General features: G+C 51.9%; 1 protein-coding gene across 1 annotated transcript; it reads right to left on the minus strand.

Moving 5' to 3' along the window:
- Window positions 1-26886, minus strand: LOC130387160 (zinc finger FYVE domain-containing protein 9-like). The gene is given in 21 exon segments (XM_056596156.1): window positions 1-1587; window positions 2415-2594; window positions 3930-4035; window positions 5478-5640; window positions 5841-5921; window positions 6404-6554; window positions 8066-8170; window positions 8585-8667; window positions 10771-10995; window positions 13078-13233; window positions 14231-14353; window positions 15907-16051; window positions 17639-17811; window positions 18299-18517; window positions 19773-19872; window positions 21234-21747; window positions 21749-21962; window positions 22054-22357; window positions 22401-22624; window positions 25220-25334; window positions 26080-26886. Coding segments are annotated over 20 exon segments (3498 nt in total). The 5' UTR covers window positions 25290-25334; window positions 26080-26886; the 3' UTR covers window positions 1-1425.
- Window positions 26887-27706: the final 820 nt, after the last annotated feature.

Here is a 27706-nt window from a genome sequence, read left to right on the forward strand (position 1 = left end):
TTCCCGTCCTCAACTCCCAGCTTGCACAAGTTCGGTCCTTCTGCGAGAAGCTGCATGCATGGGACGAGGTCACAGCATAGAAACACACAGGCTCACCGCTTTGAGTGGCCTTCAGCTTGATGTGGACAACCCAGGCTCAGAAAGTGGGACCACGTGACTGGCGTTCAGAACCATTCCCTCACCGTCCTGCTTAGCGTCACACAGTCAAGTTGACAAAGCATGGAGACCTTTTTGTTGTTGCTGACGTGAGCAGGCCGGTCGTACAGGACCCCGGAGAAGGCCTTTACAGTCTGAAGACGACCCCTCCCAGCACAGGCCGGGCCTCCAGTGTCCCGGACCGCTTTAACCCTCCTAACTCTGGTTCATCAGAGGAGGTTCCGCCCCCTGAGGCTACAGAATATGTACACGCAGAATCCAAACAACGCGGGGGGGGCGCGTCGCGGACGTCCGGGGAAAACAAAGCCTGTGTCGGAGGAGTGAAGCCCGGGTTAGTCTGTAGGTTCCCGTTGTTCTGATAGAGCGGCTCGCTGCAGGCACTGAGCACCGCGGTGCAGGAGAAGACACGCCACCGGCACGCACGCACACGCACACGCACACACGCACACACACACACACACACGCACAGGCACTTGTTCTGGTCCCTCTCGTGTGCTCTTGCAGCGGTGGTTCCTCATCATCTCTGATCCTCCTGATATTCACGGACGGACGATGACCAGAGGGCTGGACAGTGGCTCCGCTGCCGCGCCCCCCCCCCCCCTCTGGTGATCCAGAGGGTCTGCTGTTGCTACCAGGGAGGGGGTCTTCACAGATGGGCTCCCACAGTGGAACTTAAAACGTTATGGGAGGGGAGGGGAGGGGGGGGAATAGGGAGTGCAAACCTGAGTCAGAAAGTCTCTGTGACTGCTTGTAGCGTTTTATCCTGTTCACAACGCAGGTGGATGGTGGTCGGCCCCGTGTTGCTACAATAAGTTAAAAAATATACATATATTTATATATATATATATATATGACAATAATATATCAGATGACGGGCAGAGAAGCTCTCCCGTGACCTGTGCGGTCGCCGTGGCTTAGCTGAACCGCCTCCAAGGCAAATCGACTTAAGCGGGTTCAAACTGAAACAAGCGCTTTCCAATGGGTCCGGTCCTCCTCGCCAACCAGTCCCAACCGGATCCCAAAAACACATGAGGCCGAGCCCGCTCCGGTCTGAGGGTCCGTACAGTCAGAATGCACGAGGAGCGATGGCGTTGGCATGACGACCCCCTCTAGTCAGTGCCGGCTCCGTGACCCTTTCCAACGAGGGGGGGCAAACCAAGGCGTTTAAAAGGAGGCGTTGGGGACCCCCACACGTTGTCCAGGGGGTCCCGGTTGCGTCTAAAAGAGACAGCTGGGAACAAACAAAGAGGCCCCGGGGACGGCCGTTGCCTAGGAGATGATCTCCAGGATGTAGAAGACGAGCTCCATGACGACGGGGCCCTCGCTGAGCTGGCAGGCGCCGCTGTGGATGACGGGGATGAGGGTGCTGTCCAGGTGGCTGAGGTACTGGGGCAGCAGGGGCTGGCCGTTACTGCCCGCCAGGTAGCCCACCTGGAGAGAGAGAGAGAGAGAGAGAGAGAGAGGAGAGGGAGAGGGAGAGGGAGAGGGAGAGGGAGAGGGAGAGAGAGGGAGAGAGAGAGAGAGAGAGAGAGAGAGAGAGAGAGAGAGAGGGAGAGGGAGAGGGAGAGGGAGAGAGAGAGAGAGAGAGAGAGAAAAGAGCTTTTACACGGCTCGACGCTAAGGGTTTTCCCACTTGCCCAAGTGGGTCTGAATTCTACTTGCCCGAAGTAAATTTGACTGACCCCCTTTTTATTAGTGGTTATCAGATAACGACAAAGCCTAAATCAAAGCATTATCCAACGTGGGGAAGGGGAGGGGCCACAAACTCAATCGATGATGATCGGAAAAAACGATTTATTATATTTTTCATTTTAGTTGCTCCTTATTGTTGAGGCCTGTTTTACTAGAATGTAATCTGCAAGAAAAGCCATATGTGTTCGTCAGTAAATTCATATTTACTTAGTCATTTGTGGGGCAATGGATAGTAAGTCACTTTCAAAGAATAACCTTGAAAGATGAATTCCACCTGCATTCCCAACATGGATAACTCGACACTTATGGAAAGATACATTCTATAACTTACATTCAATGTAACTTGAATTTTAGTGCATGGTTCGATACAACTCCCACGCCCCCACGGGCGTCCCCACGCCCCCACGGGCGTCCCCCCCCCCCCCCCACCCACCTGGTCCGTGTCCAGGGTGACCCTCAGGCCCAGCTTGGCCTCAGACCAGACCCCCCCACCCACCCACCTGGTCCGTGTCCAGGGTGACCCTCAGGCCCAGCTTGGCCTCAGACCAGACCCCCCCCCCACCCACCTGGTCCGTGTCCAGGGTGACCCTCAGGCCCAGCTTGGCCATGCCGTCCTCCTTCAGCAGCTTGAGGTGGGGGCCCAGCGCCGTGCAGAAGGCCCGCGCCACGTTCTCCGTCAGCCGGCTGTGGTCGGCGGGGTCGCCCAGACCCCCCCCCGGGTGGTCCTCGCTCCGCAGGAAGAACACCTGCAGGGGGGGCCGAGGCACGGCACGCAGACACAGCTCACTACCCGGGGACCCCGTGAGCAGGCGGCAGGTCGCTCAGGAGGTGGAGCCAGTGGGCCGGTCACCGCTAGGGTCGCCGCCGTGCGGACATCTTCACACCGAGTAATACGCTCGCGTCAACGCCGGTATTACCGGTATAAACGGTATTGACTTTGAAACTAGGTCAACCGCCATCTTCTCCGTCAACTCTCCTCTCACACTCGGTGACAGCGGCTGGCAGCGCGCCAAGGATAATATAATTGTACATATCATAATATCACGGCCAAAAGCTCTGTGCGCCTCCGGATGGCCGTAGCGCGGGGAGCTCACGTAGGGATTGGGCTTCGCGGGGTTTGTTTACCGGCGTTGCTATGGTTACCGGTCTTGTAAGGAAGCGCGTCAATTCCCGGCGCGCCAATTCTCTTCCGCACAGAACAGAACTGTAGCCTATTCTACATATTTTAATTTTCTTAATTATGATTATATTATTCATTTTTACTGAATTTGTTTTTAATTACCGAAAAAAAAAGAAAAAAAAAAGTAATCGGTGTTGGCCTCAACACCGGTAACACCGGTAATACCGTATACCGCGGCAACCCTAGTAACCGCTAAAGGTTGCTAGTTGGATCCCGGCTCCTCCTAGCCGCCCTCACCCTGACCGCTCCTGACCAGCTGGCGGTCGCCCTGCGTGGCTGACTCCGCCGTCGAGGTGGCAATGTGTGCATGAATGGGTGAATGTTGGGCAGTATTGTAAAGCGCTTTTGGTGGCCACTGGTTAGAGAAAAAGCACTATTACCATTGACCATGAGCAAGGGAGGGTAGGGGTGGGGTCTAGGTCGTGGTAATCCGATTGTACGGTGGCACTATTTTTTTGTGGGGTTTTACGTCGTTGTTATTGAACGGTCGGTAGACTTACGTTCAACGTTGAATTCATTATTAATATTATTGGCCATTTTTTTTTCAGTTTCAGCAACTGTATTTTAATAGAATATAGTGTTTTTTATTTCATCTTTTTCAGCCGTATAATTTTTTTAGAGAAGATTGTGGCAGACAAAATAGAATAGAGAAACAGTTCACTTTCATGATTATAATAATAATAGTTAGAACAAGACAAAAATGCCCCCCCTAAAAAAGTAGGCCAGGGAAAGTCGGGAGTTCTGTGTGAATGTAGTGGGGGGTATAAAACTAATTTAAAAGTGTTCAAGTTAGGTGTTTTTAGCGTTGGAGACCAACAGCCTGAATCCTATCAGACTAAACACAGGTCCCAGGGCCGGAAAGAGGATCAGTAGGGGGGGGGGGGGGGGGGGGGGGGCGTACCTCGGTCCAGCGGATGACCTTGCCGTTGGACTTGACCTCAGAGCCGTGGAAGACCTTGACGCTGGTGATGGACTCCATGGACCTCCCGTCGATGGGGCTGATCACCCTGTGGGGAGATCAGGAGGTTTAGACGTACAACACATGGGCTCACCCTCAAGGGGGCGCTGTACTCACTAGGGTTTAAAGATGACATATTATAGTGACTGTGATTAGCCGTTACAAGTTTTGAAAATCGTACTCTGGAATCTGGATGGATCAGTCTACCAGCCTACCCAGTGGACTGTAGAAGACGTTGCTCATCTATCTGTCATTCATCTAGGTGGACACGCCCGCTCACTTGTGAAGAAATCGTCCTGTAACGGCTAATCACGCTCGCACCTGGTGGTATAATATGTCACCTTTAAAGGGTCGGTGAGTTCACACACTGCGTGCTCAAAGTGTGAAGATTACCTTTATTGTTTTAGTTTTTTACTGCCAGCGAGTGCTAAAGTGGCATACCGATGTCATAGCTGGGGTGTGGCGCGCATTCAGCGATGAGATAAAAAGGGCAAGAACCTGTGAAGTCTCCCTGACACAAAGCAGCACGGGGCTGTCAAACCAGCTGTCAAGATGCCATTCTGCATGAGGCTGTCAATCAAAACGCTTCCAGCAGTGCTGGTTTGTCACGTGGTGCGTTCCCCTTGTGGCGCGTTTATGGCAGATTAATTACTGTGGCGTGCTTGCATGTCACGGAGTTACTCACATTTGCCTAGCTGTAGAATAAACAACATGAATGTAGTCGTTGATTTGCTTCACATATCCCCCACACTTTAATAAAGACACTGGGGTAGGTTGTGGGTTCCAACCCCAGCCCTATAATGAGGACAAATATGATCTTCCCTGAACTATTGTATACAATAGTATTCAATATTCCAAAAGCTGATGAAGGTGTTTGATTGGTGGCCGTTTGGTCACGTGACTGTGGTTCAACGGGGCAGATCTCTGTGTGCTTTTCCTTGGCCACCCCACTTGTCATTATTATTATGAAGTGTTTCCACATAAAAACTTCTGTCTGGAGGAGCCCAGAAGAAGCAACGAGCACACAGCAGTAATGGGGCTGAAGGAATGGCCTTATCAAACTCCGAATCACCTGATCGCCCGATTCGCCCCTGAAGTGACGTTAGAAGCCGGCACGCTCTGATCCGACGATAGAAGAGCACATACGGATCTGCGTATTATACGTGTTTGTACTCGTGCCAAAGCACAGAACCCTTTCAATGCGAAGCTGTACATGACTCGCTGGTTTTACTCACAATATTGTAATCATTTCGCGAGATCCAGGAGGAACAACACTGCAAAATGCATCCACCGCCCGTCCCTCCCCAACCATGACCCCCCCAGCCCCCCCCCCCCCCCTCCAACTGTGAACCCCCCCAATCGTGACCCCCTCATCCCTGACCCACCCCCAAACGGTAACTCCTCTCAACCCGGACTCCCCCGACCCTGAACCCCCCCCCCCCCCCCCCAACCCTAGCCGGACCACCCCCAACCGTGACCCACCCGACCCACCCCTTGTTGAAGTTGTGGTCGTCCTCGGTCCACTGGATGTGGACGTGCTCCTGGCTCTCCTCCTGGCCCGCCTTGCCGCACGCCACCGTGTAGTCCTTCATGTCCCTCAGCGCCTGCCGTAGCGAGTCCATGGTCTCCGCAGTGATCTGGACCATCACGCCGTCTGGGGGGGCGGTGGAGGAGAAGGAGGTCAGGCATCAGTTTCCTCACACTAATCGAACCTTATTGCAGTGACACGAGCGGTCAAACGATCAGCCGTGTGGAGCCAGCGGCCCTTGGGACAGACAGACGGCCATACGGCCAGACGGCCATACGGCCAGACAGACAGACAGACAGACAGACAGACCCGTCAGCACTTCTCACCTTCCACGATGCTGGTCTTGGCCAGGTAGCCCGACGACGCTTTCAGAGCCCCGCTGAACACAAAGAAGCAGGCGCCAGTGACTGAGGGGGGGGGAGAGAGCACACATGAATGTTAATCACACGCTGCTTATTGGCCGGCTCAACAGCGCCCCCCTGTGGAGCGTCCCGGGGTGAAGAGTGAGTGAGGGGGATAAGTTACAAAGGCACAGCATCGAGGAAGAGGAGGAGGAGGTCAGGGTGGAGGAGGTGAGGCTGGAGGAAGAGAGAGAGTGGAGAAAGAAGAGGAGGAGGAGGAGGAGGAGGAGGAGGATGAGGGAGTGGAGAAAGAGGAAGAGGAGAGAATGGAGAAAGGGGAGGAGAGAGCTGAGAAAGAGGAGGAGGAGGAGGAGAGTGGAAAAGGAGGAGGAGGAGAAAGAAGAGGAGGAGGAGGAGTAGGAGGAGGAAGAAAGGAGGAGGTGAGGGAGGAGGAGAGTGAGGATGAAGAGGAGGAGGAAGAGGAGGAGGTGAGGGAGGAGGAGAGTGAGGATGAAGAGGAGGAGGAGGATGAGGAGGAGGAGGCCGACCTTTGCGCGGCTGGTGGTGGATGCTGATGGCCTGCGTCTGGTAGTTGCCGTCGTCGTTCTGGACGCACACCAGATGGGAGTCTGCGCGGTCGTTGAAGCACGCCGCCATGGCCAGCACGTGCTCGTTGGATTTGTTCATGGCCTTCATCAGCTGGCAAGGACAGAAGGAGACGAGGGGAGGATGAACTCACCCGTCCCCCTAGGGTATGGGGGGGGGGGGGGGGGGGTGGGGGTGGTGAAGGCATGACATGACTTGTTCCGAGGGAGGCTCGCTCACCGGCTAAGCCTAATTGCCCCCAGAGTTAATGTGCTCCGCAGCAAAATGCCTTTATGGACAGAGTGTGGAGAGAGAGAGACATAGCCACTCCTCGCATGAATATGGGAACGAAAGACGCGTTTCCCACTGAGCTCCAACCGAACCGCACACGCTATGTTAAGTCCTTTGATGCACGTGTATACACTGGTAGGCTGCAACTTCTATTTATTACATTCTACTTTTTTTTCCGTCTTATATTCTTACTCTTAGTGTGTTGTTTTTTTCACACCCACACCCACACAGCTCTAGACCAACTGTGTGCCTCTACCCAAGACTTTCACTGCTCTGAATTGAGTTTTTAGCGGGCGTTTGATATGTTAACCTAAGGGCTCAGCGATTAAAGGTTTCCCCTCTGGGGGTCATGAACGGAGAGCTGCGTGCCGCTCTTCAGACGGGGGTCAAGCGTCCCCACCCTTCCAGTCACTGTGTCAGGGTTATGGGATCTGTCACTGCGTCGCCCGCCAAAAGATGGAAGCCATCGGTCGATGGGTGGCTCCCTTCAGATGGGCGTCATTTAATTAGGAGCGTTTCGGTGTTCCTATTAGCATCACAAATGAAGCTTGTCCTTCACACCAGCCATGTCTCAGTTTACACACGTTGCAATATGCCATTTTTTTTCGAGTACGCTACAAATTATGAGTTTTAATATGAGCCATGTCGAGGAGGATATTGTGTCCCAATGGATGGACTATAACGTTTTGTGAATCTAAATTGCTCTAACAGATGGCCTGTAACGAATTAGTGCTGGTGGTATTAGTGGTAGTTTTAGTGGTGGTGGTAGCAGCATAAAAAGGGTTAGCAGCTGCTACTGAACCTCCAGGGCGATAGTCAAATATAAAGAGCTAGGTCAGTGGAGTAGTGTTATAACATCCTATACACACACACACACTTAAGACTGTCGCGTGTGTCCCATCCTTGACCCAAAAAAACATATTCTAAGGCTACTGAACATATACCAGTAGGGTACGGCTGGGCGGTTAATCGAAATTTTGATCGCGATTTCGATTTCGATTTTCCGCGTCAAACGACGACAAAAGTAATATAATCAAGTTTTCCGTCCTTTTTCCTCAAATGTTTTATAGAAAGTGCCGAACAGCTGGATACAAATCTATACATTATTTTAGATTTCAACATTTTAGTTATTACCATTTTGTGTATTTTTTTTAAAGGCGAAATTTCAATGTTCTCAGAAACAAAAGGGTTTTTTGGGAGAGGCATGCCGAATAAATAACCAAAATAATCGTGAGTATGTTTTTTTTTTCCATAATCGAGCAGCCCTACAGTAGGGTTGTGAGGTCGAGGGTCATCGTGATACACAGCGGGAGAGCGACAGAGAGGGTACCTACCTCGTTATAGCGGTTGCTTGGGATTTTGATGCAGGTCTTCTTCACCTCCATGTCCACCACCAGCCCCTTCACCACAGGCAGAGTGTACTGGTAGTTACGGAAGTCCTAGGACAGAGACGGAGAGAAAAGACTCAGGAGACGTGCTGGAGACTGCTTTCTCCAGAGGTCCAAATTTAATATTTCCATTGAATCTGCAGTGTTCCAGCATTCGAGTAACGGCATTTTTACTTTATTATGCGTTTCATATTTTTCTGTATTTGCTTATGTTATTGCATGCTTTAGATTCTGCGTTGATATTATTTCTATCTTGAGCAGAGCGATTCTGACAGGAATAATTTTCCATCGGGATTAACAAAGCACTCAACTGAATTAACTTCACGATCATAAAGAGGACTGATGGTAGATACAAAAAAAAGACCTAAATTGTCCAAAAGGCGTCTACTCAACGCATTAAACGTTATCTTGCGCCTTTGGTCATGGAAGATACCGACTAGAGGGGTCTGTAAGCCAAGAACTTACTGCTAAAAGATTCATGATGGTGTGGCCGGTCTCTCCAAACAAGGGTTTCCTGTATCGCACGCTGAACAGCGGGCACGGATAGACTGGAAGGAAAGAAACAATAACGTCAGGGCAATTAGGCCGCAAGCATGGCCGTCCTGTTGCCGACGTTGTTATTTTGTGTCATTTAGCGTCTGCTAAATGACACAAAAGGCCTTGAGGCAGGCTACGGCCGTTTGGGATGGAACACGGTTCAGCAGGGAGTTGAACACCCTACTGCAAGCATGATCCTTTCCCAACTGGAAACGGATGTTGGTTGATTTGTGTGCTTTGCTTTTTTATTTGTGCGTTTATTTTTTTTCAAATTGAATGATTAAATGGAACTTCGCTCAATGCTTGTCTCCTTTTTATTTAACCATGTATTCTCACTTTTTCCGCGTTCATCATTTATATGTGCCACTAAATGAAACAGGGACATCAACACCCACACACCCCCCCCCACACACACACACACACACACACACACACACACACACACACACACACACCCCCCCACACACACACACACACACACACACACCCCCCCCCCCCCCCACACACACACACACACACATACCAAAAGGCTTTCCTCTACTTCAGAGGACAGCTTCTAATCCATGAGCAGGGAAGGATGTCAGCGTTGCACCAGCAACCAAAGCTTCTTAGATTAGCCTATTTGGAAGCCTTATCTCAGCAGACAGCCGGGAAATTACATCTTACTCCACCAGTTCATTCATTACACTATAAATAGGCTACACCGGCGTCCACCTCACAGGATCGACTCGTACACACTTGACACTGGAGCGCCCGGGCCTTCAAAGATATTGAAACAGGTGAATGCGTGTTAAGGTTCACATTCTGCAGCCCTCACAGATCTAAGTGGCTTTTGTTAATGTATTCCGTCACGTGAATACGGGCGGCTAGGAATGGGGCTTAGTCCAGGCCAGCAGCGCCTCGCTTACAGGGGGATTGGTTGGAGCAAAATGAAAAAAAAAAAAAAAAAAAAAAAAAAAAAAAAAAAAATCCCTTTTCAGACTTAAAGCCTAATGAGTAGAGCGTGGTGGGCTGGCTGATACTAGAGTGTGCAGTGCACACACACACACCACATGCACCCACACATGCGCGAAGACACACACACACACACACACCATATGCACCCACACACCGCGCGCGCACGCACAGACACGCACAGACACGCACACACACACACACACACACACACACACACACACACACACACACACACACACACACACACACACACACACACACACACACACACACACACACACACACACACACACACACACACACACACACACACCAGGAGGGTTCTTCAGGCTGACAATCGACTTAGAGGGCTGAGATTTCTAAATGACCTCATGTGTTAATATTTTACTGTGTTATGGCTGAGAATAATGGAGGTGAAATCCTAGCCGGGCCTCTCCCTCACATCCATTAGTAATGGGTCAGATTTGGGTTTTTACGCTGTCCACGGGATGGGCTGCAAGTGCAATGATGGATTTTTGTTGGACTTTTCTCTACAGTGGTGGGATTTGGCAGGCAGGATTTACAAGCTGGGAGCGATCTACCATCCATATCCTCTCATATAGAGGAGGTCTACCATCTTTATCCTCTCATATAGAGGAGGTCTACCACCTATATCCTCTCATATAGGTCTACCATCTATATCCTCTCATATAGGTCTACCATCTATATCCTCTCATATAGAGGAGGTCTACCACCTATATCCTCTCATATAGAGGAGGTCTACCACCTATATCCTCTCATATAGAGGAGGTCTACCACCTATATCCTCTCATATAGAGGAGGTCTACCACCTATATCCTCTCATATAGGAGGTCTACCACCTATATCCTCTCATATAGGAGGTCTACCACCTATATCCTCTCATATAGGAGGTCTACCACCTATATCCTCTCATATAGGAGGTCTACCACCTATATCCTCTCATATAGGAGGTCTACCATATATCCTCTCATATAGGAGGTCTACCACCTATATCCTCTCATATATAGGAGGTCTACCACCTATATCCTCTCATATAGAGGAGGTCTACCACCTATATCCTCTCATATATAGGAGGTCTACCATGACAATGCTAATAATACACCCAACAGCCCCACCTCCCCCCCAACCCCGCTCACATCGGTACTCCGCCCCCAGCCGCAGCAGGAGTCGGATGGGGAACACCTTGGCCCAGGGCGTCTCCCACTTCTGGATGAGAATGCCGAAGAGGTAGGGCGGGTTGGGCAGCAGCAGCTCCTGCAGGGACTGGAAGGAGGGGCTGACGTACAGGAAGCCGCCGTGCTCTCGGCTGCCCAGGAAGCTCTGGGTGAAGAACGAGTGACTCAGGTGGGCCAGGACGTTACCTGGGGAGAGAGAGAGAGAGGGGGGGGGGGGGGGGGGCTGATGAGACGCAGTGTGGATTGATTTGTATGAGTGAGACTTTCTTGTTTAGGACTTTTGAATGGGAACCATTAAAATTGTTTTTCCGGTTTAAAGCTGCACTATGTGTTTGAACATCCGCTGCCCCGTGTGGCCTGAGTTGTAGCTACGGTTATAGCTGTACCAATTTTCAGATGACAGTGTCCAAGTATTTTTCACATGGTCTGGGGGTGAGCAAAAGTTGACCAGAATAACACTTTTTATAGGGAAGATCTTCTTGATTGACTGACTGACTGACTGACTGACCTGGATGGGCACGTTTCTTGGGAAACTTTCTAGCTCAGTAATTACAGTAAAAAAGTTTCATAGTTCAGTTTAAACTTGTTTCATATGAGTTCACGACACACAAAACAGCCGTCCACCTTATACAACGGTTGGTAAGTCGTTTAGTTTGTCGTGTGCGTGTTTTGGTTGGCAGGAGAAATAACTAACCCAACATACATCCAAAACAGGTCCTAAATAAATGCCAAACAAGAATGAACCAGCAGGATTGGGAAGAGGATACAAGAAAGGGGACTCTGAAACAACAAAGACTGCCTCTTTAGATCATTACGATATCGAGGAAGAGGCAGCCAGGAAACTAAAACCAAAGATGAAGTGAAAAGTGGAGAGATAGTGGTGAAATAAACTGTGCGGCTAACGCTAAGCATGGAGTGAAAGCAACAAGGCTCTTAAATTCCCAGGATTAGTCTTGTCTGCGAGGACTTGATACACACCAAAAAAGGAGCTCTTTAACCACAGTGAATGACTGGCTCACTGCCCCCGCTGGCTGGGGGCCGCGACCCACTTCATGTTACCTTCCCTAGCGTCATGTTACCAATTATCTGAGGGAGAGATCATAGCTCCCCGGTGAAGCCCCCTGACAGTGGATGCAGAAGCTATCGGTTAGCACACAGCCGCACGACAGCGGCCAACAAGGGCTTCAGCTGGAGATGACAACCGAGGGAAGAAATGGTTCCTTGCACAGCAGTGAGTTTATGTTCGAGTGGGAAGCGGATTAATAAAAAGACCACCCCTTGGGGGGGGGGGGGGGGGGGGGGGGGGGGGGTGGAAGACGCCATTGAGCTGTCTTCTGCCCCCTCAGACTGAGGCTCTAACATCCAGTGACTTTGACAGCTTGTGCTGTCAAAGTCACTGGATGTTAGCGCCTCGGTGTCCTAAGAAGCATTGTGCGCCCGAAGTCTGGCAGGGGTACGGGGGGGCAAGCGGCAGCCATGACCGTCTGTCGGGGAGGCTTGTGCGGAGGAGTGTAGTTCCTGTACTGGCCCGTAGGGCCTGTAGTTCCTCTAACGGCCTGTAGTTCCTCTAACGGCCTGTAGTTCTACTGACGGCCTGTAGTTCCTCTAACGGCCTGTAGTTCCTCTAAGGGCCTGTAGTTCCTTTAGCGGCCTGTAGTTCCTCTAAGGGCCTGTAGTTCCTCTAGCGGCCTGTTGTTCCTCTAAGGGCCTGTAGTTCCTCTAACGGCCTGTAGTTCCTCTAAGGGCCTGTAGTTCCTCTAACGGCCTGTAGTTCCTCTAAGGGCCTGTAGTTCCTCTAACGGCCTGTAGTTCCTCTAGCGGCCTGTTGTTCCTCTAAGGGCCTGTAGTTCCTCTAACGGCCTGTAGTTCCTCTAAGGGCCTGTAGTTCCACAATTGGCCTGTAGGGGGTTCGCGTGGTAGATGGCATTGGAAAGACCCTCCGCCATTCTAAGGCAGCGGGAACATGCGGTATCACCGTCTCCCGTATAAGGACGGATTACCTACTGAAGTATGAGGAGGGGAACACTTAGGGACCTCTTGATGGGGTACTGCGAGGATTTTATATGCCATATATATATATATATAAATATTTTCTTTAAATATTCAATTAATGGATAAATAAATAAATAGATACATCTTGAGTCAGCCTGATAACGCAAGATATCAGGCTGCTATCTCTCCCCCCCCCCCCCCCCCCCCCCTCATACTAAAGGGGGTTCTAGGACCTCCAGAAGGCCACCGGGCTCCGGGGGGGTTGGGGGTACCCACCAGTCAGGGCCTCCTGGTACAGGAGCACGAAGTGGGTGAAGATGTCCCGGGGGATGGTCTTCTCGTCGGGCAGGCACTGCAGCAGGATCACCACCTCGGCCTGGCCCACCGCGTGCATGCCCTTGGTGGTCATGTACCAGCACTTCCTGTTCACATCTGGGCCAATGGGAGGGCAGGAAGGAAGGGAGAAAGGATCAACGGCTCGTTCAAAGCCTGAACATAAGATGGGGCCGTTTTCAGAAGAAGTCGGTTGTTCATGAAGCCGGGAATTACAATTTCAATAGTTGGGCGAATGGTTATGTTCTCACCGCCAGGAAGAAACTATCGAGTGATTACAGCCGAGAGAAAGCGCTGCAATACGTCTAAAAAGCCATATTTAGTCATCGCGCTGGCTACCATTGGTTCATTGCTTACTATCAAAAGAAAACACTAAACATGCAACAAATCAAAGTACGGAGACAGTCACAGGATCTAAGTAGCAACGGGGCGACGACTTGACAAATCATGCCCCAGAATATCATCAATGAAACAGAATGCTTACGTGCGGGACGGGTCTAAATCAAGTCATAGTAATTGTAAAATAAATAAATAAAATAATAATAATAATACTTAATGAAAAATAAAATAATAAGAAAAAGATAAGATCCTGAAGGACCTACGAAAAAAAAAATATATGTCCACCTTACACCTTTTCGGTCAGTACTTTTAAGCAATGTCAATGTATAAATTAAGATGACAACTTATTTTAACTTTTTTTTTTTTTACTTTTTTTACTTTTTTTAAACTTTTTTAACTAAGTATGCAATGTTGTGGTCGAATTGTGATCGAAATAACTAAACTAAAGTGTATTGGTGCGGCCCTTAACCCCAGTCCCAGTCTGCAGGCGCTCCACAGACGCTGTAGCACTCAGCCGCCCGTCTGGACCAGCGGGGGGCGCTGTAGCACTCAGCCGCCCGTCTGGACCAGTGGTACTCACAGTTGACCAGCGGGGGGCGCTGTAGCACTCAGCCGCCCGTCTGGACCAGCGGTACTCACAGTTGACCAGCGGGGGGCGCTGTAGCACTCAGCCGCCCGTCTGGACCAGTGGTACTCACAGTTGACCAGCGGGGGGCGCTGTAGCACTCAGCCGCCCGTCTGGACCAGCGGTACTCACAGTTGACCAGCTTGACCATGGCCAGGAGGTTAGCGTTGAGGACGAACACCAGCGGGTCCGGACCCCCCTCCTCCAGCTGCTGCAGCAGCACCATCTCCGAGGGCCGCTCCTCCACCGCGTAGTCTGGGGGGGGGGGGGTGGAGTCAGGGCACCAGGTGGTGGGTGGAGGTCAGCCGGGAGGGGGAGGGGGAGGGGGAGGGGGGGAGAGTCATTAGAAGGTTCATTAGAAGAGCCCAAGAGGGAACCAAGATGGAGGAGGTGGTAGAGATGGTGGAGGTGGTAGTGATGATGATGATGATGGTGATGGTGATAGTGATGATGATGATGATGATGGTGATGGTGGAGGTGATAGTGATGATGATGATGGTGGAGGTGACAGTGATGATGATGATGATGATGATGATGATGGTGGAGGTGGTAGTGATGATGATGATGGTGATGGTGACAGTGATGATGATGATGATGATGATGATGATGGTGATGGAGGTGGTAGTGATGATGATGATGATGGTGATGGAGGTGGTAGTGATGATGATGATGATGGTGATGGAGGTGGTAGTGATGATGATGATGATGGTGATGGAGGTGGTAGTGATGATGATGATGGTGGAGGTGGTAGTGATGATGATGATGATGGTGATGGAGGTGACAGTGATGATGATGATGATGATGATGATGATGATGATGATGATGATGATGATGATGGAGGTGGTAGTGATGATGATGATGATGATGGTGGAGGAGGAGGTAGTGATGATGATGATGGTGGTGATGATGGAGGTTGTAGTGATGAAGGTTGTGACGGTGGTGACGGAGAGGGCAGGAGCAGTGCCGATGGAGATGTCAGGGGTTGAACATCGAGGGAGACATTTGAAGTCAGAGGGAGACGAGAGGGGAAGGGAAGAGTGTGGGAGGGAGGGAGGGAGGTAGTGGGAGGAGGTGAAAGGTTAGCTACCAGGACTCACGTTTCACACAACAAACCACGACACTTTGGGGTCATACGTTCCCCAAAGCCATGGGGAAACTAAAATGCAACCCCCCCCCCCCCCCCTTCAAAACGGAAGCGATGGCAGTGAGCCAGTGATCACGGAGGAAGAAGAACAACACAAGAGACAATGAGAAGAAGAAGAAGAAGAAGAAGAAGAAGAAGAAGAAGAAGAAGAAGAAGAAGAAGAAGAAGAAGAAGAAGAAGAAGAAGAAGAAGAAGAAGAAGAAGAAGAAGAAGGAGGAGGAGGAGGAGGAGGAGGAGGAGGAGGAGGAGGAGGAGGAGGAGGAGGAGGAGAAGAAGAAGAAGAAGAAGAAGAAGAAGAAGAAGAAGAAGAAGAAGAAGAAGAAGAAGAAGAAGGAGGAGGAGAAGGAGAGGGAGAAGAAGAAGAAGGAGGAGGAGGAGGAGGAGGAGGAGGAGGAGGAGAAGAAGAAGAAGAAGAAGAAGAAGAAGAAGAAGAAGAAGAAGAAGAAGAAGAAGAAGAAGAAGAAGAAGAAGAAGGAGGAGAAGGAGGAGGAGGAGGAGGAGGAGAAGGAGAGGGAGAAGAAGAAGAAGGAGGAGGAGGAGGAGGAGGAGGAGGAGGAGGAGAAGGAGAAGAAGGAGAAGAAGGACGAGGAGGAGAGGAAGAGGAGGAGGAGGGGGACGAGGAGGAGGACGAGGCAGCTGTGTGGCGAGGGATGAAGGCAAGCACCTGTGACGTGGCCTCCCGTACCTCCTTTGACTCCCGTGGAGATCAGGATGGGAGGCAGGCCGTCCTCCGGGATCAGGCTGAGGGAGCTGCCCACGGGGCTCCCCGCCGCCAGGGCCCCGCCCCCAGGCCCTGGGCCCCTGGACGCCTGAGGAGGAGGAGGAGGAGGAGGAGGAGGGGGAGGAAGAGGAGGAGGAGGAGAACACGAATCAGAGGGCTATCTACCGCAGCGATGTCGGGTGACGTCACTTCTGTTGGAAGTTGAAGCGAGATCCCAAACAAACAGAGCCCGCTCGCCCCTCTCTTCCGCGTTTCGTGCATCCAGTAAAAACTATCATGAACGCAGCGCAAAACCCCACAGCACCCCCCCCTTTGTCTGTGATCGGTTGGAATACTGTTTATTTTGGTTTTGAGTGGTCGGTAGTACCATTTGTTTTTGTGAGAGATCTCAGGGCCTTCAGCGTTTTTTGGACGGCCTGCTTATTGGGCGAGGCATCTAACGGACCGTGACGAAAGATCAGATGAACGTGATCGTTTATGTTTCGCCATAGAATCGCTGACACAACCTTTAACATACACAACGTGTCACACACAAGAGAAAACTAAGGGGTTGATAAAAGCGTGCACGGCCCACACTGTGATAAAAAGGCTGACGCGTTGATTTTAAACCTGGACCGCGACTCATCTCCTCAAATGTATTCAGGCAGCCGGTCAGAACTCAAGGTCAAGCCTTTTCTTGGCGGATGCACAGAAGAGCACACACTCAGACCGGGCACCGTCACTCCAACCACAGGTCACCGGCCACTACCCATACAGGGGGTCGTATTCTATGAGGTTTAAAACAATCTTTTTTTAACCGATACATTTAGAAGATGATAAGATACATGCAATGCGCTTATTCCAGGGTAATAATCTCTCTCTCTCTCTCTCTCTCTCCTCTCTCTCCTCTCTCTCTCTCTCTCCTCTCTCTCTCTCTCCCCCTCTCTCTCCCGCTCTCTCTCTCTCTCTTCCTCCCTCCCTCTCCCCCTCTCTCTCCCCCTCTCTCTCTCTCCCTCTCCCTCTCTCTCCCTCTCTCTCTCTCTCTCTCTCTCTCTCTCTCTCTCTCCCCCTCTCTCCCCATCTCTCCCTCTCTCTCTCTCTCTCTCCCTCCCCCTCCCTCTCTCCCCCTCTCTCCGACTACCGACTTCACCCAAGTCAACAGCCGTCTATTGACTATGAACTCAAAATCACAGACACACACACACACACACACACTCAATATCGAAACCAAAAGTGGGCCTTTTGTAAAAAGCCCCAACCGCAATTTCAGAATCAAACACACAATTAATCCATGCAACTTTTGGTTCCCAGACGGCAGTTTATAAAAATACACATCAAACAACCCAAACTGTGGTTCTGTCATCTGCCCCAAGGCCCACTTCTCTTCACTAGTAGCTTATCAGAAACTATGAATTTATTACATTTCCCCTGTCAAAGACTCACAGCAGTCCTTTGTCCTGCTTTAAGCCAGGATACTTCCTGGTGACCGTGTGCTTCGGTAGCACTCGCCTCGACCCAGAGAGCAGCCACACGCAAACAAAAGGCTGCATTGTAGCGGTCAGTGGACCAGCCAGAAGGGGCTGTTTTTTGTCATCGCGTGCGGGGGGGTGGGGGGGTGAACCTGTCACGTCTGGAGCATTCACAGGACTGGAACGTGGCGCGGAGGTCGGGAGGGGGTCTGGGGTGGGGGTCTTACCTCCGAGGCGTCCGAGGGGGAACATTTGGTCGAGAACAGGGAGCCGGCCGCGGGCCGAGACGACGCAGGGTCCGGGACTGGGTGGGGGGGGGTCTTGGACGACTCTGTGCCGTCCCCGTTGGGTAGGAGTCCGTCGGAGAACCACACCCTCCTCTGCTCCCGCGTCAGCAGACCTGGGGGGGAAAAAAAAAAGGAGAAACAAATCACAAAAAAAAAAAAATCAAAAAAAAAATCAAAAATAAATTCACACACTACAAAACTCCAAACCGACCAAAACAGGGAGAAAACGCAAATGGGGGGAGGGGGGGTCCAAACCTGCAACCACTGCTTCCGATCGGTACAAAAGTAGTTCCAAGAGATTCTCTTTAGAAAAAAAAAAAAGAAAAACTTTGCAGGGGGACAAGCAAGCACGCCGCCACGATCTGTGACATCACTGAAGAAAGCAGTTGGGGGGGGTGGTGGTGGTGGGGGGGGGGGGGGGAGGGGGGAGGGGGGGTGGAGCCAAACAGGGCCAGCCTGGCCAGGGTACAGATCCAGCAGATTATTGGAGGAAAAAGAAAAAGAGCAATTACAGCTCTGCAGAGCCGAGGGTGTAGCGGCCGGTGGGCTTGGGGTTGGGGTTCAGGGGGGTTTAGGGGGGGGGGGGGGTTTAGGTCGTACCCTCGGAGCAGGCCGGCTTCAGGACTCCCACGGGCACCATGACGGTGGGCGGGGGGGAGCCCAGCGCCCCAGAGGCCTGGGCCTGCTGCAGGGGCGGGACGGTGGAGCAGTACTCGGCCGGGTTGTTGGGGTTGGGCTGGGTCTGGGTCCCGGCGCCGCCGCCGCCGCCGCCATAACCGCTAACGCCGCTAGCCGCCGCCACGCACCTCCACGCTTGGGCTGGGAGGAAAGGTGGGGGCTACATGTTACCGAGGGGTCCCAGGACCGTGCGGGCGGGCGGGGGGAGGGGGGGGGGGGGGGGAGGGGGGTGTCGGCGGTCAGAGACGGGACGTCTTTACCGCGTGCTCATTTGTCCCGCTGGCTAGGAGTGAGCTGCTAATTGGAGAACTGTGAGCTTTGGTTTGTGGGCATTTCTTCTTTTTTTCATGAATCATAACCAAAACAGAAAAAGAAAAATAAACCACTTGAAGGCAGTCTTGCCAGAGATGCTTCTATCGTTGTCCAGGAAGGTCGTAACATCAGGTTGCAGAGACGACGCCCTGGGATATTAGACAGGCTTTGTCCATATCGTTACCGTATCCATCACAGTACTCCCTAAAACAAAAACAATCTAACCAAGCAAGCTGTTCAAAGCTCCGGTGACGAAGAGAGGAAGTAGGGTCAGCCCTGCCTTTGAGGAACACAACTGATCTCTGTGGTTTCATCGGGAACGTCGGCAGCACGAATTTTATTATCGTCATCTTGGCTCGGTCTCGACGGTCTGCGATGCATTTTCTCTTTTCAATCAACAACATGACAGGATGATTATTCCCAAACAATTAAGATGCTTGTTGCTTTTTTTTCCTTGGCGAGGCCTTACAGAATGGGAGGGGGGCTCCGATTAAAACCAGTCCCTGGCTTTGAATCTGTGAGTAATGGTTTGCTTGATGTCAGGAACACACTCAAACTGTACGGAATACAATACGTGTACTGTACTCACCACTAGGGCTGGGGGATTCATCGAATTTTGATCGCGATTTCGATTTTAGCGCCAAACGATCACAAAACGAATATACGGTAATCCTTATTTTTTTTTTTTTTTCATTAAAGAGCACCTATTATGCTTTTTCAACTTTTATGACCTATAAACGTTGTTGTAATGATTTATAGTCATATGTTTAACCATACTAAAGTTTCAAATAATGACGTACATGCATTTAGACGTGTTCCCTGCTGACCGTCTGGGGTGGCTGTGCAGAGCGCTAAACACTAGGGACGCCGGTCGCCATTCACTTGTTCAAATTTCCAGGATTTATCTACGTAGAACAATTCGAATGTTCCATGTATGGTGATGCTGCAACATGCTCTTCCGGAAGGTAACCAATCACAACGGAGTGGGGTCGGCAAAAATAATCGTTTGAATAATCGTGATTTCAACATTGACCAGAATAATCGTGATTATGAATTTTTCCCATAATGGAGCTTCCCTACTCACCGCTCACGAGAGCCGAATGGCAGGTGACACAAACCCGGGCCTCCTTCATGTCCATGTACACCAGCCTGCCTTTCAGACCGCAGCAGGCCGCACAGAACACCTGACACACACACACACACACAGCGTAACATTAGATAACGTAAGTATAATACAAGTATTAAACCAGCACTAAGGGATAAAGAAATTGATGCTCGCTCTCTCTGACACACACACACACACACACACACACACACACACACACACACACACACACACACACACACACACACACACACACACACACACACACACACACACACACACACACACACACACACACGTTTAGAGGTCATGACCTCGTGCATTTCTTTCCTGAGCCTTTGTCTACAGACGTGTGTGCATCCTATGTGTGTCTTGTGTCAACAAACAGGTGGCTCAGGTGTAAGGGGCGAGTGCGTGATCCAGGTCGCACGGTGTGTAATCCCCATGTGTGTCTGCGTCATCCCGTCGGTATTATCACACAGGCAGCTCCGGGCTGCAGTGTGAGTAAGTGTTGGAGAGAGGCTGGAGTACAGCTCTACTCAGGTGGTATGGCAGCGGAGGTGTCTATGCTGACAGGCGCCCCCCGGGCAGGTCCGTGCTCAGCATTAACACGGGCCTCAGGTATACCAGCTAGGTCGTGACGGAAATAATTTGATGTTGTTTTAAGACGGACAAACCACATGGACGGAACTAAACCGCATAAAAAAAAAAGGGTATCACATTTTCTTTCTCTCCACATGATGCAGATTTCGTGCAAGGTGATGCCATTTTCCATAGTCATCACCAGTCAGCTGTGCCAATCACAAGTGCCCATTGCTATCCAGTGTTTGGCCAGAGGGGGTGCTGTTTCAGCAGTTTGTCCATGCCCTGACGTGTTTGTGTGTTTTTTCTATCGTTCGATGAGATGTGGCTTTGAACTGGAAGAGCTATTGTGCTCAGTCCTGAAGAATGGAAAAACATGTACGGCCTCAATTCAAGGTGAACTTGAGAAAAAAAATTAAATAAAAAAGCTGTATGGCATAATGTAATAATGAAATGATCATAATTCCTTACAATCCCATGAGGTTCATGTTACAAGTTAATTTAATTAAGTACAGCCTTGAAAAGCACCGGAAGACTCTATTGCTATTCCCGGATCACCTTAACGCCTGACCGGACTGTTAAATTTTGTCGCAGCGTGATCAAGGTCAACGCGCTGTTGTTGTTTAACAAGCACTGACCCGAGCGCTGATATCAGCAACCCTGTTTGAGCCGTCCTGCGTTCGCATTGATTGCTTTTTGGAATCCTTGATTACGCCCGCTTTGATTGCTCAACCACCCCCCCCCCCCCCTTTGTAAAAATCGGCTCGAATTAACGCGCCTGCTTAATGAATGAATGAATGAATGCAAATGTAATCCCGTTATCTGGGAGCGGGCTTAGCGCGGCTCTCCGCCACTGACCTTGCCGCAGGCTCTGCAGTGATGCCGGCGCTTGGTGAAGGTGAACTTGACGTCGCACTTCATGCACGCGGGGGCCTGGGAGTCCGGCACCCACACGGGGGCCACCTCCCCCAGCGGGGCGGTCGGCCTCCGGGACAGCGCCCCCTGCTGGCCCGCCTGGACGTCGTTGTCGGGGCTCCGGGCGGCGGAGGGGGCGGGGGAGCCGGAGCCGTCTCCGTTGACCTCCGGCGGCGGCGGCGTCGTCAATGACGACGCCGTCGACGCGCCCCGGTCCGACTCGGCACTCGACGCCGTGTCGGGGGCGGGGCCCGGCACACGCCCGGGCCCCTGGCTGTCCAGGTTCTTGTTCTTGCCGGTGGGGGAGGGGCCCAGTGTGTTGTGCACCGGGGCCGGGGCGTCGGCCCGCGGGATCTGGAGCTTGAGGCTGACGGGCTGCTTGGGCCGGGCGCCGCCGTACGGCACGCTGACCGGCTGCAGCCGGTTGTTGTTGAGCTTGGGCGGCGGGGGGGGGGGGGGGCTCCTGCTTGCTCTCCTCGATCTCCTTCTCCTCCGTCACAGAGTCCTCCTTGGAGGGGACGGGGCTCGGAGTGAGGCCCCTCCTCTCCTCTTCCTCCTCCTCCTCCTCCTCGTAGCGCCCGCCCCGCCCGTTCCCCACCCCGTTGCCGAGGCCCGGTGGGACGGAGAGGCGGTCGCCGTGACGACGGCTCATCATCATCTCAGCCTCCTGCGCTGGATGATCAGAGCCCCCATCCAGGGCAACCTCCTCCTCCTCCTCCTCCTCTTCCTCCTCCTCCTCTTCCTCACCCCCGCCCCGAGTCACGACCGCTCCTCCGTTCTGGAGGCCGCCGCCCTCTGGTCCTTCCGGAGCGTTCGTCGCGGCGTTCCCCCTGGGATCCCGCCGCTCGGATGACTCCGCCGCCGCTGGCGTCGGGCGCGGCTCCGGCTCGTCCTCGAAGGTGAAGCGGGTTGTAGTCGAGGTGGGACCCTCCCCCGGTCCGAGGGGCGCGGCCATCGAGCTCAGGGCCGGCGTCCTCCCCCTCGCCGTGGCCGTTCCCCGCGGCGGCGGCGGCCCGGTCGGGGGAGCATGGCGGCTCCTCGGCGCCCACCAGCTTCCCGATGTTGGGCTGGGGGAGGGGGGGCTGTGGACGTCCGGGGGCCGCGCCTCGCCCCAGGGCGGAGCCCGGCGGAGAGGAGGAGCTTGGGCTCGCCGCCGCCGCCCCCTCGGGAGCAGGTGGGGGTGGTGGCGGGGGGCGGAGCCTTGAAGGGCAGGGGGCTCTCCTGGGGGCTCAGGTCGGCGTGGGCCAGCGCCGGGTTCAGGGAGAGCAGGTGGGCCGGCGGCGCCAGGATCTGGGTCCACTTGGAGTCCGAGAGACTGGGGGTGTCCGTCTCATCTGGGGAGGGGGGGAGAGTAGTGAGGGACACGGGTTAGACACATGAACGCATAACCTGCAACAACTAGACTGGGTACTGGGTTCTGGGTTCTGGGTACTGGGTTCTGGGTTCTGGGTACTTGGTACTTGGTACTTGGTACTTGGTACTTGGTACTTGGTACTTGGTACTTGGTACTTGGTACTTGGTACTTGGTACTGGGTACTGGGTTCTGGGTTCTGGGTACTGGGTTCTGGGTACTGGGTTCTGGGTACTGGGTACTGGGTACTGGGTACTGGGTACTGGGTACTGGGTACTTGGTACTTGGTACTTGGTACTTGGTACTTGGTACTTGGTACTTGGTACTTGGTACTTGGTACTGGGTTCTGCCGGCGATTCGAATTCAGGGTCTGGAGAGGAGCAAAAATTTCTTTCTGCTTACGATACGTTTTTGCGGGAGCCAATCACCAAGCTGGCTTTTCCCCCTGGCGCGCTATTGGCTGGTTTAATCAATGACGACAGGGAAGCGACGGCAAGCAGCCAATTGCGTACAGAGTCATTCGAACGAGGCCCGTTGATCACGCCTCTTGTGCTGAAGAAAAGGACGGCAGCCTCCCCAGAGCGACGTGCGATCGGCAACCACGCCTTTAACAGAGTCCGGGTAAGATGATACCGATGGATCCAGAAGCTAGCGGAGGTTTATTCACGGGTGAATAACAATGCTCTGGCAATATTTTTCATCTTCCTCCACCCATCGACTGCACAAGGGAAAACAGAATATTTGAAATGCGAGGATGACCAAGCAGGAAGCGGTTATTCATTGTTCAGGTTGCTCAGCCACAACCGAGAAAAATGTTGAATAAGGCCAGCACTAGGAAATTCAACTTTAACAACAGACTTTGTAGAACAGAAAGGAGCATATTCTCATTCAATAGTGAAAATAAATAACGTTTGATAGGAGAGGTGCTTGTCCCTGAGTATGATGGACCCCCCAGGACGGCTGGAGCACGGCAGAGGAACCAGGCGGTAAATGGAGGAAAAGAGGCGGGCAGGGGCCGGGAAATTGAGCATCATGATGGGCAGAGAGATCCTCAGAAAGTGGGGCAATCTGCTACAACCCCCCCCCACCCCCGGGGAGCTCCAGTCATCAGTCAACCTGACACATGAATAGTGTGGAATGCAGGCGGAAATTCCAGTAATGTTCACTTCCATTTCCCTCTCGCTCACACACACACACACACACACACACACACACACACACACCACACACACACACACACACACACACACACACACACCACACACACACACACACACACACACACACACACACACACACACACACACACACACACACACTAATCGAGGGGACATGACCACTGTTTCAAAGTATCAACAGCACTCAACGAAAGACACGACACACACGCACACACGCACACACACGCACACACACACGCACACACACACACGCACCTCCCTCCCTTCATTGGAATTCATGCTGCGCAGTTACCAGTTTGGAATGTGCTACATGGATGCAGACACACACCCCAGTGAATGCACACACACACACACACACACACACACCCTCTTCAATCACAACACTTACAGCCTCTTTGCTAGCCCTGTGATCACATTAGATTCAACAACAAACACCGCAGACGTGTGTGTAGCCCAGAGAGCCAAGCCGCGTTGTAGCACCACGTCAGAAGAACCACCGCAGACTAACTCAATGTTGACTTTATAATAATTTCCATAAATAAGCCCTCCGGAACCCTTCCAAAAGGGTGCCATTATAATACCTCCCTCTGCGGTGAGCAATAGCCTAGATGTGGGGGGGGGAAATAAATAGAAAAAAACGAGACAAAAAGAAGGCACTTTACAGTCTCCGCTGTGCGTCGGGCTAATTGCGTCGTCTGCCGCCGGGGCCCATGGGAAACGCTCCAATCTAATAATCCAAGTCCAAGGGGCCCACCCTCATTTGCCACCTGCACGTATTTCAAGACAAACGCGTTGGGCGGAAGAAAGGCAGACACCAGCGAACCCGCCTCGCCCGCACGCGCACACACACACACACACACACACACACACACATCGCCACTCCCCGCCTCCACTTGTGACGTGGCGGGAAAAAAAGAAAAGAAAAACGACATCTGAACGGTAATCCCTCCTCCTCCTCCGCCACCCTGTGAGAGAAGCCCGTCCTTCGGGGTAGGTTGGCGTTGATGCACACATCGGGCGAAATAATCTGTCCAGGCTGTCGTCTCTGCAGCATCTTCTTGGAACGTTCCCCTCCGAAGGAACACAGCTTTACATAGTGGTCGTTTTTTTTAAAACACCTCAGTGCTGACTGCTGCCGTTTCAGCGAGTTTATAGAGAAGTGTTCCAGATTAGCTTCTGCTTCCCCGGCGACTCCCGTTGACCACACGTGTTGATGTTAAACAAGCATACTAATACCTCACCTTCCTAGTCTGGCAAGCATCCCTGTTCGACTGCAGTAGGATCCAATGTAATAGGAATAACTCCAAAACATCCGAGAGTCATCAGAGAGAAGGACCGGACACACAGGCAGAATGTGACACCGATATCGTGTGCCAGGGACGACTCTGCGGCGAGCTCACCTTCGTTCTGCTCAAACTCGTCCAGCACCTTGTCCAGGTTGAAGCCCTCGGCCTGGAAGTAATTCTCCATGTGGTCAGGGGGCTCCACGCTGCTGCCACCGCCGCTGGGCTGAACCTGGGGGACAGAACCACCACGGTGGGGGTGGGTTTCAAACATCAACAGCCTCATGGCGCTGGTCACAGAGTGGAAACGTGCGGAGCGTGTCGATACAGGGTTCAACCACATTTTTCAGAAGGCCCTGAGACAATTTCTTACTGGCCCTCACCCAAATTTTAATATTAGCGTTTTAACATAGAAACAAAAGCAAAGAGACCTACTTGATATTTTAATCGTTTATTTTAACAGAAACCAAAACCCTTAAACGCGGCAAACTCCCCTGCTGAGAGCCCTCTCTGTACAACTCTATCTGGGTGAACGCTGCAACCAGCGGATCCTCGATGCTTACAGAGATGATATAATGCATTTTATTCCCCATAAATATTATAGCACACTCTCCTTCCTCTCCGACAACATTAGAAGACTTTTGATCACTGGCTTGTTTGGGAAAGTTTTATTGTCCCAGCGTGACTTCCCTAGCCTGAAGCCATCGGGCCTCACCTTTAAGGTCCTTCACCCCTTTAATCACAGCTCAAACAGCCCCCTAACCCTAACCCTAGCCCACCCAAAGAGCAAGGAAAACCCTCCTTCCGTATTAAGGAAGAACCCTTGAGAAGGAACACAGAGGGAGTCGTCCCTGCTTCCAGGGATGGCCAGGAGTGCCATGATGGACAGACATAATGGTAGAATGATGTCTGTCCGCACAATAACCAATAACAAATACAGACACATTTCTTAAGCACTTCCTGTTGATGGGGCTCACCTGCGCTGAGGTCCTCCAGAGCAATCGCAGGTGGTGGAGCTGTTGCTTTCGGCAGGCTGTTTACGGGTCTCTCTCTCTCTCTCTCTCTCTCTCTCTCCCTGTTTCCACGTTCACTTCATCCAGTCTGGCAAGCGCCCTAGCGCCCACACCTGCGATAACGAGGGGAAACATCGCTGTAAAACAGAGCTCAACAACACTGTGCGACTAAACTCCTCCGGCATTGGATTTACTAGTGTTACGAGTAACGAGAAGGTGGCTCTACCGGTCACGCCGTGTTCGGCTGAGCGTAAACCCCATAAACCGCGAGCTTAGGATGTGCCTTCGTATGGTAACATGCACGACTTTTTTGGAGAATTTCTGCCTGTCTCGATACATCAGTGTGTAACTCGGTAGCTGTTATGACCGCATTCATGACAGTGGTATCATTGTTTATGTTACTCCTTGTTCTTTATGACGTGGGGCGATGGTCTAGTAAATACATGATTTTAAATCATTAATATTAGCATTAAATATAAGCCCCCCTGTGGTTGCTGATATTGGCCCAATGATTTCCTTGCTCAAACAACTCGACAAAACCGAGGACCAAAGCATCGACAACTTCAAGCAGCTGTACAGTTGAAACAAACCTGGGATTCGTATTGCGTCTGACACCTTAAAGCCTTTCTCCATCCACCCTTCCCAACATCAAGTTAGGATTGTGATGCAAAGGATCACAGATGGAGAGATAGAAAATACAGATCTGCTCCGTACTGATTGTGTGTGCGTGTGTGTAGTGTGCGTGTGTGTATGTGTGTGTTAGGCATGGTTAGGTTGGGGTGAGCGTTGGCCCAGCTACAGAAAGCCATCCGCCTTGTCTTCAGAGTTCATCTCATAAGGTCCCTCAGGGACCTTGGACGGGAGGCAGGGGGACGGGCCCCTCCAGAGACCCAACCCTGCGCAGTGTGTGTACGACCGGGCGGAAAAGGAGCCGACTCAACACATTTTCTGCTGAGCTTAAAGATGGGGAGCTCTGGAGCGCACGGTCAGCACAACACGGGGAAGACACAGTGTGAACTGTGCTTACGGCGCCACGGTGAAAACCGATTGGTTAGAACAAAACTGCAGGTAAACATACGATTACTAATCCCAGACCTAGATGCGCAAGGTCAGTCACCAATATTGAAATATTTGTTTAGTAGTGTCCTCTAGGCCGGGACAGCGACTTGAAATAGATGGCCTCTCTGAGGCAATGAGCAGCAGATGTTGATAAATGACAATGTATTGGATTTCTCTCCTTTTGATCAATTGATCAAACGACCCCTGTGCTTCTGCCCTACACTCTGAGCTTGACAGGAAGTGACCTCCTCAGAGCTCAGCGCGAATGAAGTCCAAGTAGGAATGGCCTTGTATTTGGTTTGTTTATCCACGCCAAACCGGCTGACTATGATGTCACCGAGAGCAAACACCAAAAGAAACAGTCGGAACGTACGCCGTGGGTTTGTCTAGTCCTCTTCAGACAACCACAAGCCGGCTGGTATCTAATCCAGCATTTCAATGCAGGCGAAGGGGAAACCTGACATGCCGGTGAGGCAGAGAAGGAGCCTGGTATTGCAGTGCACGGACCGCACGGGCCAGGGTAAAGACATGC

This window comes from Gadus chalcogrammus, chromosome 8, assembly GCF_026213295.1.
Source record: "Gadus chalcogrammus isolate NIFS_2021 chromosome 8, NIFS_Gcha_1.0, whole genome shotgun sequence".
Classification (NCBI taxonomy): domain Eukaryota; kingdom Metazoa; phylum Chordata; class Actinopteri; order Gadiformes; family Gadidae; genus Gadus; species Gadus chalcogrammus.